Here is a 17561-nt window from a genome sequence, read left to right as displayed (position 1 = left end):
GTCTCACCTTGTATATTCTCTGCCCAAGATGTTGCTCTTGTAGTCACTCCTACTGAGAATGACCTCTCCTTAAGAACTTACTCATTCTGCAAAGTCCAGTGCAAGCTCTGGCTTCTCCAGAGAGTTCTTGGATCATTCGAGCCTATATGGGATTCTTCTTCCCATGAAATCCCATAGTGTTTATTGGGGCTGTCATTCATTCGGGCGGTTTCATTATGACCTGCAGTATGCTGGTATTTCTATTTTTTCATGAGTGTTTTGTTTACCCAGCTTGTTGCCCAATCTGTTTTATTAAGGACAGGAACTATCTTAGACTATTTTTTATCCCTTGCAGCACCTGCCAGTAATGGACACAAACAACTTGTTGAAGGAACAGACTTTCAACAAATAGGTTCATTTATAACCCTTCCTCTGCTTTTGGTGCTATTTGAACTGTTCACTCTTTGCTAAACACTCCAGGCTGCCAGGGAAGAGATGTGGGGAAGAAATCAAGGAAAGAAGGGATCTTACGTTGGTTGAATACTTATGCACTGGGCACGATGCTGGGCTTTTATCACTCCTTATCTCATTTCATCTTCAAAATAATCATAGGCGGTAGGTGACTGGTATTCTCATTTTCTAGCTTGGGAAACTGAGGCACATGGCTCAGAAGTGGCAGAGGGAGTTCAAACTATCTAAGTTCAAACAAACTAAACTACCTCATAAGACTCTACTTATTCTAATACAATGTACTGCCTCATGAATCTATTCAAGATGTCTAGAAACAAATTTTTTAAATTTGAACACATGTAATCCATTATATGAAAACCAATACTTACATCGAAGAATCTGAGCTCATACTGTATCAGCAAAGTCAAAAAGATTTCTTCATATACAAAATAATACTTTGAAGTATAAAGTTCCATAGCACCTTTTATTTATTCTTATTTTTAATAAGTAAATTATTTTTAATTTTTTTTTCATGAGTCATTATAAGTGATTTTTGTAAAGTTGGGGATACAAACTTTTTTTAAAAAAAGATTTTATTTATTTATATGATAGAGAGAGAGAGATCGCAAGTAAGCAGAGAGGCAGGCAGAGGGAGGGGGGGAAGCAGGCTTCTTGCTGAGCAGAGAGCCCAATTCGGGGCTTGATCCCAGGACCTTGAGATCATGACCTGAGCCAAAGGCAGAGGTCCAACCCACTGAGCCACCCTGGTGCCCCCAATTTAAAAACAAAACAAAACAAAACAAAACAAAAACATAACTATTGAGTAAAGCCACACTAAACTATTCATACATGAACCTGAATATGTATTTTTTGGGGGGAAAAAAAAACTTGGCTCTTATTTTATGTTTGTCATTTCACTTGTATACCTGCCCTTATACAAGAATTCGTTATATCAAATAATTATTCATATGATTTGTAATGCGTTCTAACATGCTAATATTCTAATTTGATTAACTTAACAGGGGTTTGGTTTTTGAGAACCAACTTAGGGGGCACCTACTGGCTTATTTGGTTAAGTGTCTGCCTTCAGCTCAGGTCATGATCCCAGAGTCCTGGGATCGTTCCCTTTGTTGGGCTCCCTGCTTAGGGGGTAGTCTGCTTCTCCCTCTCCCCACTCCCTGTTTGTGCTCTCTCTCTTACTCTCTCAGTCTCTCAAATAAATAAAATCTTAAAAAAAAAAAAAAAGAACCAGCTTAGTACAAAGCCCCTTGCTTGGTGCTGAGTAATAGGAAACATGTCGTTTCCTCTGACGCATCTATAGACTAGTGTGGCGACAGATGTAGTGAAAAGTAATACAAAGGAGTGAGTGAAGAAGGTTGTAGAGTGGGAATAGGGAAGTGGTAACCAATGATTATAGTCTGAGTGCCTCAAGTTTCCAGACTTGAACACTGGTCTTGCGAGGAAATCTTCAAGTTGTACCCTGGTGAACGGTTGATACTGGAGTCTCAGGGTAAAGAGAGTTTGCCCGGAGGTGTGGAACGTATTAGATTATTACATTCAAATAGAAATGACAAGTGTAAAAGTCATTCCTGATGTTTCTTTCTGTTTTATTCCTCAGCGCCCATAACCCAGGGAACTGGAGTCAACTTCCCAATTGGAGAAATCCCGAGCCAACCATACTATCATGACATGAACTCGGGGGTCAATCTTCAGAGGTCACTGTCTTCTCCACCAAGCAGGTAACTGGAAGAGGAGTTCTCAGTCTCTGTACACTTATTCTCAGTCTATATGCAGCTGGGTGGAGACATAGATATGCAGAGAGGTGGGTAGATAAAGAGATCGGGAAAACAAAGCCAAGAATTCCAGACTTTCTGCTGATTCTATATAAATTTTTACTCTTACCCGGTTAAATTTGTTTTGATATTTGAAAATCAAATGTAGTTGTTCAAAGCATTAAAAACATATTTGGGTTTGGGATAGGACAAGGGAACTATATTCCCTTCATATAAAAATATGAACATGATTTTATAATTTTCTATGAATTCTGCAAGTTCACTAAATCTTTTAGTGACTTACAAGCAATGTTGTCATGGCAGAGAGCCCTGGTCTATAGATTGATCCATCCTGGTAACTTTTACCCTACTATCTTATCCGAGCTGGGTAAAATAAAACATGAAAAATAAAATGTGTCATCTACTTAACCTTAAAAGTAAAGGCCTTATTCTAGGCCACACTTGGCTAATGTCTGCAGTGAGCTGGTATTTTTTTTTTTTTTTTAATAATTTAGTTGATTCTCAGTCCCCAATGAAAACACTACTTGCTCTGAGATTTGGTTTGATCTTGTTGGGGAAGAGCTACAGTGATGTTACTTTACTTTTTAGTTCCCTGTTGACATTCTCACTTTTGTCTTTTGACCTTCTGATTGTGACTTTGAGTCCCACAGAAGTTTAAAAAGAGATATCTTATTTAAATGGGGATAAATAGCCTGGAGAGTTGTTGGTGTAGGATTTAGTGATGGTATGTTCCACTCTTCCACTGTTACAGAATGCTAGAAGAGGACTGAGTTATTGAAAAGTAAGATGAATAAATATTACAGCTTTATTGTTTTTTTAAATTGGATCTTCAACGTATGGAGATCCATATCATTTTCAGAGCATTACTTAGACCCATGATTAAATGTAAGAGTGTACATGAATTTCAGAGCAAAACATTTCATTTTATAATAGCCATTTTTTAAGAATTAAAGAATATTTGGGTAATTACTTTCCTATGCTCTTCTCAATAATGAACGTTAATTGCATTTGGATTAATTACGGGGCTGTGCACATTTTTCTGTTTACTAACTAAGTTCAATTTTATATCATTTATGATCAAACTGTGTTTCTGTATAGGTTAGGTTACATAGCAATGTAATTTGGTTTATTGTCACTCAGATTGTCTGTGACATGGTTGGGTCTTAAAAATGCTTTAGTTTTTCTAAATTTGAAATGTTGAATAGGACATTTCTACTTGGTCTGATGGATCAGTATGTTATCAACACAGATCTTTCTTCACCATCATTTGGTTTCAGATATTATGCCATTCAGAATAAAAAAGGTTTCAAAAACATCTATTATTTCCTTATGAAAACCTTTCTCTCTCACTTTCAGTCTTTCATACGTATTTACTACTGATTCACAGCTGAGAGAATTAGTTTAAAGGAGAGTTTGAAAAGATATGCATTCTAACTTTGGATACCATAGGAATAAATTAAAGGACTGTTATTTACTCCCACTGTGGTTTCCCATGGAGAGAAACTGTTGTCTTCGACATCATGTTAATACTCTGGGAGTTGTGAGTCAAATATTAATCACAGGTACCTCTGTGAGTATGTACACGTGCTTCTCGGATTCTGGATGTACACAGGTTTCTAGGATTTGGAAACAGTGCAGCAAAAAGAATACAGTCTTGGAATTCAGAAGTCCTTCCTTTGTGGCAGATGGCTTCCACTAACATGCCCTGGAAAATTCACTGAATTTCTCCAAATTTGTCTCCCCACTTGTAAAAAAAGGGAGGACTGATTTATGGATAGGACTTAAGAAGTCAGTGCCAACTCTTAAGTCTTATGACATTGTGTTTATTATCACTGCACAAAGTTATTTCAGAAGATAACCTCTCTTTGGTTTTTACCCATAGAAATGTACATGAGGTCTTTTATTTTTTTAATTTAAGGAAAAAAATCCATTTTCATAGTCATAATTGACTGTTTAGTAGGATATTGATGGGAATATATGATAACAGTATATCATGCAAAATAACCTATGCCATGACATAAATTTTCATATTTTTTCATGTATATATGAAAAAATAGATATATATATATATTTGTTTACTTATTTTTGAGGGTGGGGAGGTGGTTGGTTTGGGAAGGGAGAGAGAGAATATTAACCGGGCTCTATGCCCAGCACAGAGCCCAACACAGGAGTCAGTCTTATGACCTTGAGATCATGACCTGAGCTGAAATCAAGAGTGGGAGTCCTAATAGACTGAGCCATCCTGGTACCCCCATGACAACTTTTTCATCTCTGCTATAAATAGTCACTTTTCTTAATAACTGGGATGAGCCATGTGTTCTTTATTAATTCTATTTTTTGTTTATTTATTTTTTGAGAGAGAGAGTATCTTAAGCAGGCTCGACACCCAGCATGGAGCCAAACGCGGGGCTCAATCTCACGACCCTAAGATCATGGCCTGAGCCAAAATAAGAGTCGGACACTTAACCAACTGAGCCATCCAGGTGCTCCTAAAATGTATCATTCCAAAAGCATACTGTTTGTATGAATTTGGCAATGACCTATTCTTCATGGTTGATCTTGAGGATAAAAGATCATAACCTAACTTTTTATAAAAAATATAAAGAAGAATATATGAAATAATTTATAATCAATAAAGTCCTATAAAATTTTTACATTATTAATTTATGGTTACTCATAATAATTACTACTTAATGAGTATCTTCTAAATGCCAACCACTTACTAAGAGCTTTACATTTAATCCTCTCAACCACTCCTCTTTGAACTAGGTTTTATTATTTCCATTTTATAAATGATTAAACTGAGTTTAAAAAGGTTAAGGAGCTTACTATTAAGAAGTAGTGAGTGGCCTAGTCGAGATTTGCTACTAGGCTGGTTCCACTCCAGATCTCATGTTCTACTGACTCCTTTGCCTTAATGTTTGAATTAATATGAAAGAATTATACTGGTATGGCCAGTGCCGTGCTAATGAATATTATTATCATTGATAATAATAATAATAGTCAGGTACAATCTTAATGATCTTATTTATTTATTTTCCAATCCTAATAATTTTAAAGTTAGTACACATATCACATCAAGAATTCACTTTTTAGGGGTGCTTGGGTGGGTCAGTTGTTAAGCGTCTGCCTTCAGCTCAGGTCATGATCCCAGCGTCCTGGGATCGAGCCCCACATCGAGCTCCCTGCTCGGCGGGGAGCCTGCTTCTCCCTCTCCCACTCCTCCTGCTTGTGTTCCCTCTCTCACTGTGTCTCTCTCTGTTGAATAAATAAATACAACCTTCTTTTTAAAAAAAGAGTTCACTTTTTACTACAGATATTTCTTTGGAAACACATTTTAAAAGGTAAATATAAGCACCCTATCATTAGGCAGGTATAGGTATAATATGGTGTGATAAATGACATGTACAACTAGAAGTGTTCGCTACTCCTATTGAAGTCTGGAATGTTCTCCATTGTTTCAGAAAAGATACTAAAATGCTATTACTTGTGTTTATGGAAATTTTCTTAGTAAGACTCTTCTCAAATTACATATTTTCATCTGCTGCACACCTCCTTAGTCATCCCATTAAAGCAACTGTTGTCATATTTTAACAGCAAAAGACCCAAAACTATATCCATAGACGAAAATATGGAACCAAGTCCTACAGGAGACTTCTATCCGTCTCCGAATTCACCAGCTGCTGGAAGCCGAACATGGCACGAAAGAGATCAAGGTAAGCGATGAGGTGATTCCTTGGGGGACATCAGAGTAAGATGTTAGCTTGTTTCCCAAGTTTCCTTTAGTCAAAATTTCATCATTGAGTCGATACAGATATTTTCTTCATAAAATGATGGCAGTAAAATTATTTTGAAGATAATGTACTAGTCACGCGTCACCACAGTTACAAAAATTCTCCCAGACAGAATGATCTCTTAGAACCCCCAATCACACATGTGACTGACTGTGGTTTGCTGCTTTCATTGGCCGGTTTGCAGCCAAACCTCAAATTGCGACTCCCATTAGATCAGTCTGCTACTCTGTATGGGGTGCTTCAGGGAGGAGCCGCACTTACAACAGGTTGCAGGAGACAGTTATTGACTCTTCCCATCTAAAGGAAGACATAATTCCCTTTGGAAGTAGGCACAGCCTAAACAATAAATTCAAGTGTAATGTCACAGACTTCGTGTGAGTCAATCTGGTTGTTCCTTCTAGGTGAAACTATGACCCAGCTGTAGGGCTGCTTTGGGGGAAAAATGAAACTCCATAGGTATTATTTGGCTCTCTAAATCCAAACTTTCAACTTTTTTTCATTCTTAAAGTCTGTCGGGTTAAATATATTTCATCAGACATCCTCCTGCCTTTTTGCAGCAACTAGCAGGAGATTAATAAGCACGGAAATAAAAAAATATTAACTAACTGCAGTGTCTTGTTGGTATGTATGTGTGCAAATACGATTTATATCAAGAGCAAAAAAAAATTGAAAATTGTTTTAAATCATATTTTACAGTTTACTAAAAATGTAAAAAGAAAAATCTCTTTATCAATGGTTTTTAGCCCATGACTTGAGTGTATGTTTCTACGGCTGGGGAGCAGTACACTAGGTTATCTCAGGAGGCAGATAACCAAAGCATAGCAGTTCAAGCCCAAATCAGTTCCTTACTCAGGACATGTTTACTACTCCACATTTGCAGCAGGGCACCCGGGTGACAGGGGCACCGGGTGGTTCAGGGGTTAAGCGACGGACTCCAGATCTCAGCTCAGGTCTTAATCTCAAGGTGGTGAGTTGAAGCCCCGTGTTGGGCTCCATGCTGGGTGTGGCACCTACTTAAAAAGAAATATTCCACTAGGGAAAAAAAAAAAAGTGAAAAATCTTCACGGAGGAATTGGACTTTGAGTCCGGTGGGTCTCCTTTAGCATGGTGAGATTTTTTAACTGGTAAAGAAGGGAGCAGAGTTGTCAGAGAGAAAACCCTAGCCAAAGGCAGTGTAAGTTTCATAGTGGCCACGTTGGACACCGAGGCTGGGCTCTCTCTGTGTAAGAAAGTAGGGAGAGGTGATGGGTCATTTTGTGGAAGGATCTGAAAATCAGCTGGAAGAGTTTTGGCTCTGAGACGACCTCCCCCCACCCAACCCCTGGCCTTTCCAAATCTATTCTTCAAACGGTAGGCAAAATCTCTATAAAACATAGTAACAGCAACTCCTTTGCTTAAATCTTTCAGTAATTTCTCACTCCTCTTAGGAGAAAATTAGAATCCTCATATGAGGGGCAGGCCCTGTCCTTGCTGCTGTTTTCTGCACTTTAGGTTGTTGCTTTGTTAATATTTGGGAAGGCAAAACCCAAGACCTTCCTCTCACCCACACCCTCTGGGATTATCCTCTGCTAACTCTTCATCTCAAAAATTGGGGGGCATCTTCTAAGCCCCAGCCTAAATTGAGGAATTTCGATCTAAATTCAGTCTTCCTGTTTTCCTCTCCTGACACCCAGTAGTGTTCCTTCATTGTTCTCATAATAAATAGTTATGTACTTGTTTGTGGGATTCATTGTCTAAACCCATCTGCACTGTGAAGGTAGGGACCTTATGGATTTGGGCTATTATGTAACAGCACCCTGGTGCATAGTAGGGGCACAAAAGTTATTTTTTGGACAAATGAAACATTGATAGGCAGAATATCAGTCTCATTCGTGAAGGCGAGAACTTTCACCAGACTTGCAGAAGTAAGAATAAAAACCAAACCTTCAATGCTTTCTATTTTATTGCTTGTTTAACTTGCATTGCCAGTTTGTTTTAAACAAAGCCATATTTTCCTCTGGAGAAAATTATTCTGGAAAAGATTCTAATGGTAATAATAATAACACTGTGAATGTGTGGGAACGGGTGTGTTGTTCAGAAGTGTAGGTGTTCTTTATTATAGAGAGTGTCACTTTGTAGAAATTGATTCCTCTTTCAGCCTATTGAGTAAAGGCAATCTCAAATCATATTATAAAACATTTTTGAAAAGTAGAAGGGAAACTGTCATTCTTTCTCTTTGTAAAATCGTCGTATTGTCTTGGTGATTTTCTTTTGTCAAGATGACTAGAATTACTGGAGAAGTCTGTGAGGGCATATTTTATTAAGAGTCAGGAAGAATGATCCATTCTCAAGTGTGCTTAAAAAAACTCTGTCACTTTAATTCTGAAGACCCTGAAGACTTTGTAATATGCACAATAAGCCATTGTGGGAAGAAGTCTTGCACTACAATAAAAAAATGAGGGATGTACAGTACTATCTTTATAAATTTGCTAAGCCAGATGCCGTCCTTTTGTTCTTAGAAAATTACTTTTTTTAAAATTTGGAAAATAAAATGCCCCATGGTTGTTCTTGTCTGTCTTCACATGTTCTTCAGACACACTTGGCTATCACGAAGGGGTTCCAAAGGGCATGTTGAGTTTCACTCGATATTTGTAATAGCTTTGGTACATGTCTTATACTTGTTTCTCCCACAAAGCCCTGCACTAAATTGGTAATCAATAACTACTTATTGGTTGATTAAAATATGCTTCTGTTTATAACTGGCAGGAATGTTTAAAATTTACCATTAATTATTTCCTGGGTATGCCTTAATCTGGTAGTGTTAACTTTGTATTAAAATCTACTTTTGCCGTAGCCCTTAGCAACACTGATTTTTGAAATTGAAGAACCAAAGATAGCAAAATTATGGACAATATGTGGCATTCTACTTTTCCTTATAATCTGAAACACCAACCTAAGCCACAGAGATTTTGTTTCCAACTAGGCTAAAATAAAGGATATAAGATAGCCAAACTAATATATTCATTCTGTTTTCAAAAGCAATTAGGCAAATTTTTAACACAAACTCTAGGTTCATGTAATGACAAATATTTATGGTACCTTTTTTAAATTTATGTACCTTTTAATAATTTAATTGAAAAAATATCTTAAAAAAAAGATTTTATTTATTTATTTGACAGAGACAGAGATCACAAGTAGGCAGAGAGGCAGTCAGAGAGAGAGGGGGAAGCAGGCTCCCTGCTGAGCCTGAGACCATGACCTGAGCCGAAGGCAGAGGCTTAACCCACTGAGCCACCCAGGTGCCCCGAAAAAGTATCTTTATTTTAGGGTATTATAAACATAATTAGTTATCTTCATATGTTCGTTTCTTGTTTACTGTTTTTTTCCCATAATGCAGAGAAATTACGATGTCCTGGTCATAAAAGAATTACAATTTCTAATTTTGCAGAATAAAGACATGAACATTTTAAGACTGAACATTATGTAATAGCATTAAACATTTGGTAGGAATCTGTATAATTTGCTTACATTTCTCCTGATGTGTAGTGAGGGAAATTAAATTTATCAACATCCACATTATGTAATACCCACATTTTTATTTGTGTTGTTTTACACATAGAGAAGGGAAAGAAACAGGAAACTGGCCACTAACAAAGGACTGTATAGCCACTGTTATATTCCTTTCTTAGATTCTGGAGTATTTTTTCCTCCTTAATGTTTTCTATGAATTTCCTAGTCTTAAACTTCCTGACTGCTTCTACTTCTATTGAAAACTTTGGGTTTTTTGGATACAGTGTTCCACCATTTTCAATTTTAATGGTTAAATTAATAGAACCAAATGAGCTTATCAGTGTGTATGCTGACAATTTCCTTTATTCCAAGACCATGGAAAAGACACCATCTGAGACCTGTACCTTTATTTTTTTCCACCTGAGACTCAATTTCTAGTTGGTATGCTTTTCTTGAAATCATCAGAGTGCTTCTTTGTAATTTATGAAAAAAGAGGAAAAATAAGAAGTAGGTCTTTGGGGGCGCCTGGGTGGCTCAGTGGGTTAAGCCTCTGCCTTCAGCTCAGGTCATGATCTCAGGGTCCTGGGATCGAGTCCCGTATCAGGCTGTCTGCTTGGCGGGGAGCCTGCTTCCTCCTGTCTCTCTCTCTGCCTGCCTCTCTGCCTACTTGTGATCTCTGCCAAATAAGTAAATAAAATATTTAAAAAAAAAAAAAAAAAAAAAAAAAAAAAAAAGAAGTAGGTCTTTGTTTTCCTCCAATTCAAATTACTTTTTGGGACTAAATCTTGTTATATGTTAATGCCTAGGAATTTAACAGACTGACAGATGGTATGCTTGGGCATTTGAAGCAGTGCTTTATCAATATCAGCACCTATCACTGCCAGTTCATCTAGGCCTGCATCTGAGGCTCCCGAAACTCTATTTAATAGACACTTATGATACAGTAAATATATTTGTCATATACAGCTGGGCTTTTAAATGGAAAATTTAGCAGCTTCTCAGTCTGATGAATATTTAAGCAACTGTAATCTTAGTTTTATAAAATGTAAATTCAAAAAGACTTTGTATGCAGTAAAATTTTATTAATTCCTACACATTTAGGATTTGGGATCATTGGAGTCAATTAACATTTATCAAATGCCTATTATTTGCCAGGAAGTTTTCTAGGCATTGGGCACATAAATATGAATAAATTAAATTTCCAGCCCTTGACCTGCTGAGCAGAAAAATATTTTTTTTACTATTTATGAATAAAGGTTCTTCACAGAGAATAAATCATGTAAGCCAGACTAGGAGGGGACTGTCTCCATGCTACAGAACTAGCTTACTTTTAAGCACTATGAGAAGTAAATCTTTAAGTAAAAATCAATGAATTGGTATGTTAGCACAAACTAGCACTACTTAGCAGTATATTGGTATGTAATTACAATTTTAAGGGTAGTTTAGAAATGCACACTGGACTCTCAAATAACCAGTATTTAGGCATCGTGTTATGATTGCTGTGAGTACTAGGAAATAATGCTAACACTAATTTTAAAAAAATTTACAGTTCTGTCATATAAATAAGTCTCTTCCATTAGTCTTTTGAAATTGTAATAAATTTCTGAGCCCTAGAGGTTTCTTTCTAATAATTTTTCAATATTCTCATTCAATATTCATTTTTCAAATATTCTCATTAATAATATAGTTTTAGATGTTGGGCTCAATGTCAGTTTGCACTTGGTAGCGTTCTATGAGGATACAATGTTAAATAGCCAATGAATTAAACCGTAAGTCTCTAGGGAACACGGGCTGGAGAATAATAGTGCTGGCCCAGCATCATGAGTTCAACCAGGCACAGGAAACTTAGCGATTGAACCAGAATCAGAGACCAGCATTTCTTAGTGTGAGTTTAAGGAATGTTACTCAGCACGCAAGACACAAGAGGATTCAACAGGGTTTGGAAAATTCTATCTGAATGAAAATGTAAACTTTTTTCATTCATTGATGAATTTGTAGAATGTTTAATATCCTGTTGGGTGCCATCAGTGTGACTTTCCATGAGTGGATATTGCCTGATTGCGTTTAAGCTTGTGACTTTAGGGCCTCTTTTTCCCCTTTTTTTTCCATTCAAGAATCCATAAGGAGGAAAGTTCTAGGTTCAAATTTTGGAAAACAGTGTTCTAGCCCAAACTACAGTCTGACAAATGACAGAATCTCAAGATGTCTGTAGAAACATAGGAGTTGGGTAAATGAGCAGCTTTTACAAATAGTTGAATAACCGCTGTCTGGGAGTTACTCACATTAGATGGAAGTCCCAGCAAACAGCAAGGCAAAGGCTTAGTAATCTTCCTGGAAGAATTTTTAAGCCCCCTTTGGGACCCAGAGAGAACACCAACAATTTCTTACATTCTTAAGGTTTGTATCACAAGGATTAAATGTCAAATGTTCAAATATCAAATTTTGAGCCAGACAAAATCAGAGATACAAGTGCTTTTGATGAATACATGCAAAGAAATGGTTTGAATTTAACGTTCAATCACAATTTTTAAGTTTTGTGGGGTTTCTTTTCTTTTTTTTTTTTTTGCTTAACCTATTATTGAACATATCGAAAGTGAACGATTTACAGTTCCTGCCAAACTTTCCGTGAACCTCTCCATGCATCATGATGCCACTGGAGAGCAAACTCCAAGAATGTTTTTGCCATAGCGTATTTCATTTTCTTTAGCTACACTGCTGTAGTTGAAAAGTCACAACAGGAGCATCCTCCACACAGAAAGGAAAACAATAAATTATTGGTGAAAGCTTTTGTCAGAATTCCTCACATGTGCCTACTAACTAAAAGAAGCTTTTGTTCCTTTCGTGCGTTTTGACCAGGAAGAACATTTTGGATGGGGCAAACCTGCGTCCATGTTAGAAGGCCCAAGACTACTTAGTAGGGGAAAATTATACTCCTATTTCAGTGCTCTGGAGACTTCATGATTTGAAAATGTAGGGGCCCCTGGGTGGCTCGGTTGTTAAGCATCTGCCTTTGTTTGGCTCAGGTCATGATTCCAGGGTCCTGGGATGGAGTCCCACATCTGACTCCTTACTCAGCAGGAAAGCTGCTTCTCTCTCTCCCACTCTCCCTGCTTGTGTTCCCTCTCTTGCTCTCTCTCTCACTCTCTGTCAAATAAATACATAAAATCTTAAAAAAAAAAAAAAGTAGCACTTTGCAGAAAAACCACAATGGATAATTAGTTTGAAAAAATAACAGCTTGCTATTAATGCTGGATCTCTAGATTGATAGAACACAGCCTAAAATAGGAAAGTGAAAAACCCATGGGAGACAGTGTAGTTCAGTATAAAAGCGTGCCATGCAAAGTTTCTTGGAGTGGTAAAAGATTGTATTTCTAGCCCTTTTATACACTGATGTCATGTTTAAGTTTATTTTGTAGTAGTTTAGAAAGTCAGTTTCTTTTGAGTGACTGTATGACGAATATCGTATACACTAAGAGATTGATTTTTCAGAGATAGAACACAGATTATTAGAATACTGAGCAGAATGTGGTTCAGGCTCCTTATTTTACACAGCTAACCAAGCTAAGGATCCATAAGGGTCTGTCTTGTCTAATGCCTCCAGATGATGAATAGCAGAGCCAACATCTTCTTTTTCAAAAGCTGTTTTTTCCCCCATGTTATCCTGCAACCCATCTAGAGAATAAATATGTATGTAGGGAGAAATGGAGAAATAGGAAAATTTGAATACTGGCAGATAGACAGTTTTTCTATGGAGTTTCATGAATCTGTTAGCTCTTTGGAACTAAAATGGGATCATAGAGGTGATTTTGTGATTTTGTGATTTTTCAACTAGTTTTCAGGGTTCCAGAAGAATTGTCAAAACAAAATTTTGAGATAGTAAAATGTATATCTGCTTAAAAAAAAATCTCTTAATCTTAGTGTCATGATTGAAAGTTTTGGAACTAAAAAAAAGAAAAAAACAAAAAACTGAAGCTATGAGTGCTTGACATAGATAATTGTGGAGAAGAGCTTTGGATTGAATGTTTAAGCCTAATGTTTTAAAAGCTTTTTTGTTATGGAAAATGTTAAAGCAGAGAGCATCATAAAGTGAATTTGAATGTGCCCAGTTTTAACTGTTATCAACATTTTGCCAATCTTACTGCATTTACTATCTGTCAGTTTTTTGAAGTTTGCTTAAAAGTAAATCCCAGACATTATGTCATTTTACTTATAAATAAAATACTTCTAAGTATTTCTAATAGACAGTGGCTTTTATTTTTAACACAACCCAAATACTATTATCAATGTAACAAACATGACAATAATTCCTTAATACTACCTAATATATATTCCATGTTCAGATGCCCCAGAATATCTTATAGGCCGTTTTGTTTCAATGAGGATCCCAAATGGTCCATTTACTGTATTTGTGTTTTCAGCCTTTTTTTAACCTATGATAGTTATAGTAACTATTTTTCTTTATTAACTATTTTTGCAGTAGCCCCTTTTTCTGTGTCGTTTATTTGTTGAAGGAACCACAGATATTCAAAATCTTTGTTCAGTAAGTACCTATAAGTGAGGAAAGCCAGGTCCCCTTGCCATTTGTGGCTATCATTTATTGAGCACTTACTACACTTAAGGGCTGGGCCAAGACTTCACGTGTATTTTGCTTTGCAACCCTATTAAAAAAAATTAACAGTTCATTAAACTAATCACTACAGTGATTAAGAGATTTGACATAAATCACGCAGATGATAAGTAGCAGAGGTAGAAGGGGAACACTTGTTCATTTAGCTACCGAACCCATACTACACGCACTGCCTTCCAGCAAGTCATTGTGATGTGATTTGCAAAGTAGTTCTAAAACCTCTATTACAGCTTTTTCCCCCGCAGTGTATGAAACTTAAATACAGATAAATGCACATAACATCAGAAGGGTTCATGGACTCCGGGGATTCACGAGTGCAGTCCTTGGACTGGACTCATGTTAAGAATCTCATTTCCATTTAATACTGACATGTTGTTAATAAAATCCTGAAGTCTTGGGGCACCTGGCTGGCTCAGTTGTTAAAGCACGTGACTATTGATCTTGGGATCATCTGTTCAAGCCCCGTGTCGGGCCTAGAGCTTACTTAAAAAAAAAAAAAAAAAAGGAAATAAAAATAAAGAAATAATCCTAAGGTCTTAAATATCATATATAAATATATGTGATATATGTAAATATATATGATATATAAATATATAAGTGATATACATATAGATATATGTGATATATGATACATATAAATATACATATGAAAAATATATAATATATAAATATATATAGTAGTTCTGTTTTTATTTTTTGCTTTATGCTTAAAGCACTATAATGGTGACCTGGAAAGTCCAAGTACTAGTGTGGCCTCAGACAAATACACTTAATTTCAGTAAATTTTGAGTTTTCTCATCTGTAAAATAACAGAGTTGAATACTAAGGTCCCTTCAGGTCTAAAATTCTAGATTTTAAATTACCTGAATCAAAGAATTTTTAGATCTCCAGTTACTTGAGTCTTAAAGCTCTCATTAACATAGCTCTTTTTTGAAAATTCAGAAAGTTTTCCGATTCCTAATTTTTTAAAAATGTTTATTTTCAATACTCTCTTTGAATAACGCAATAATTGGGCTGTTTATGTGCTGGGAGGCACCATATGTTTTGTATAGCTGAGGAATGTGCAGCTCTTAAAAATACATGTCCTGTCCTGCGCCATCCTGGTACAACAAATGATTGATAGAGATTGAGTTATTATAACAGAACCTTGTTATGGGATCAGTGTCTCCTACTTTGAAAATAAATGACTCAGCCAGACGGCAACATTTATTTTCTCTAAATGACTAGGGATGTAGCAATAGGAGACCATTATCCTGTGACAATATTCTGTTTCATTGACATTATCTCACAAATGTAATTGGTCCATTACTAAATAGAGGTTTTGTTACTGATCAATTTCACGTGATTTCTAAAACCATTAAGATAATAAATATGCCATCATAGTAATTTCATTGACAGAATGTTCTTTTTTTCTTCATTTACATTTGTTAGAGGAAAAATATAGATTTAGGTTGAACTTAAACACTACAATTTATACCGGTTTTGACTACTTTTCCATTAAGAGAAATAGAATATTGTGCAGAGTAATCATATTTGCATCGAGCTGCTGAACTAACGACCTTAACATTTTCGTGATTTTTTTTCCTCTACCACACTAAACCACATCAAATCATAATTGTTCCTAAGCAATTAGTTTACTACCTCAATTTAATGATTTTATTTGAAATAAGTTCCAGATCATTTCTAGGACTTTCCTGTAAATCCACTAAAGTAACACATCAGTTAAATCAACCCTAACCATTACCAGCATGGATAATAACAGCATTAGTAACAACAGAAACCTTGAGATGTCTTGTAGCATAAATGTTTCTAAATGCATGGCTTTTCCCCAAATGTTCTCCTCTAAAATCTCATCTGTAATCTTGTTAAATTAGAACTCTTCCAGTATCTTTCTGACTTTTACAGTTAAGGTTACGGTATTGATTTTATTTTATAGTCCATGGCTCTCAGATGCTTAACACTAATAAGCCTCTATAGCCAAGAGGTTTTCCCCAGAGGCATAGTGAATAGCAGCTATTTACCTATGCCAGTATTTAATAAGCGACTAAAATATACTCCAAACCCTGCATAATCGTGGGGTGTTTTTCCTTCTTTCAAATGAGGTTTTCTGACATTACTCAAGACACTTTGTCATTGTCTGTCTGTTAAAATGAAATTGCTTAATGGACAAAAGCATTTTGAAGTGTTTTTAAAAAGCAGTTTTCATTTATTCAGTATTTATTCTTTTAGCACTGTTGTTCATTATTCAAAGGGGTTTTTTTTTGTTGTTTTTTTCATTCTTTTTCTTTTTTTAATGTCTCAGGAAGGTGTTTGTGAGCTTCAAAGGGGTTGGAGTTTTAACTTTGTATTGGGTGTAGGTGTAGCCTGGAGACTTTTTTTTTTTTCCTTTGGAGAGAGGCGATAAATAGAGACTTGTAGTAACATGCAGCTTACTGTGCTCGGATTGAAATACACAATAGAGAGAGGTTTAAACTATCACAAATGTTTTAAACTGCTGAAGAATACAATAATATGCACAAGTGGAGTTAAGATTAAATAACTAACAATTAAAGTAAGAATTTTCATTTATTTAACACGAAGTCTACCATATTTTCTCCTTTAAAAAAAGAACTGATTTCATTTAAAAAAAAGATTGAAAAATTTAATTGAAGATGCTATCTTATCTCTCCTTAACGTAGCTTGCAGTTTTTTGGAGTTATTTTAGAGTGTCATAAATGTAAATATATATATATGGAGATACTTTCTTAACATGGCAGCTAATTATTTTTTTGAATCATCTGGCATCATCATGAAACTACTGTAGTGGGATTAAGTCCATATGTCTTGTCATAACATTCCGAGCTTTTTGTTAACTTGGAGCGTGTGGGAAGGACTTATTCGCATTTGCCACACAGTCATAAAATTTTACATCCAGAAGAGTCTTTAGAAACAGATATTCAGATATTCTCTTTTCCTCACTTGTGTTCTCAAAAATACACTGTTTTGCTTTTAGCCAACTAAATTGCAAATGTTACATTTAAGCATTTCATTGTATACTTTTGCAACATCCAATTCTTAAGACCAATAAGGCATTTCTTTACTTTAAGAAGGAAATAATGAGAGGTGCCTGAGTGGCTCAGGTGGCTCAGTCAGTTAAGCGTCTGCCTTCGGTTCAGGTCATGGTCCCAGGGTGCTGAGATTGAACTCCACATCGGGCTTCCTGCTCAGTGGGGAGTCTGCTTCTCCCTCTCTCTGCTCCTCCCCCCACTCATGCTCTTTCTTTCTCTCAAATAAATAAATAAAAATTTTTAAAAAATCTATGTAATAGAATTATTGGGGGCTTTTATTTTCTTTTTATACTGACAGCTTTTTTTCCCCCAAAACTCCCATAAGTAATTTTTACTGTTATAATAAACAAAGGTAAATTACATACTTGGGGGAAGGAGAACA

The 17561-nt window shown here is 36.0% G+C and overlaps 1 protein-coding gene across 9 annotated transcripts in view; it reads left to right on the top strand.

Moving 5' to 3' along the window:
- Positions 1-17561, top strand: part of NFIB (nuclear factor I B) — a 228240-nt gene that overhangs the window by 164542 nt on the left and 46137 nt on the right. For all 9 annotated transcript variants that reach the window (XM_080819510.1, XM_080819512.1, XM_080819509.1 and 6 more), the window contains exons 5-6: positions 2048-2168; positions 5820-5938. In XM_080819510.1, the coding sequence (XP_080675636.1) occupies positions 2048-2168; positions 5820-5938 (240 nt within the window). The remainder of the gene's footprint in view (positions 1-2047; positions 2169-5819; positions 5939-17561) is intronic.

This window comes from Martes martes (genome assembly GCF_963455335.1).
Source record: "Martes martes genome assembly, chromosome: 12".
Lineage (NCBI taxonomy): Eukaryota > Metazoa > Chordata > Mammalia > Carnivora > Mustelidae > Martes > Martes martes.
The sequence above is the reverse complement of the archived record's forward strand: the minus strand, read 5'-3'. Positions and strand labels throughout refer to the sequence as shown.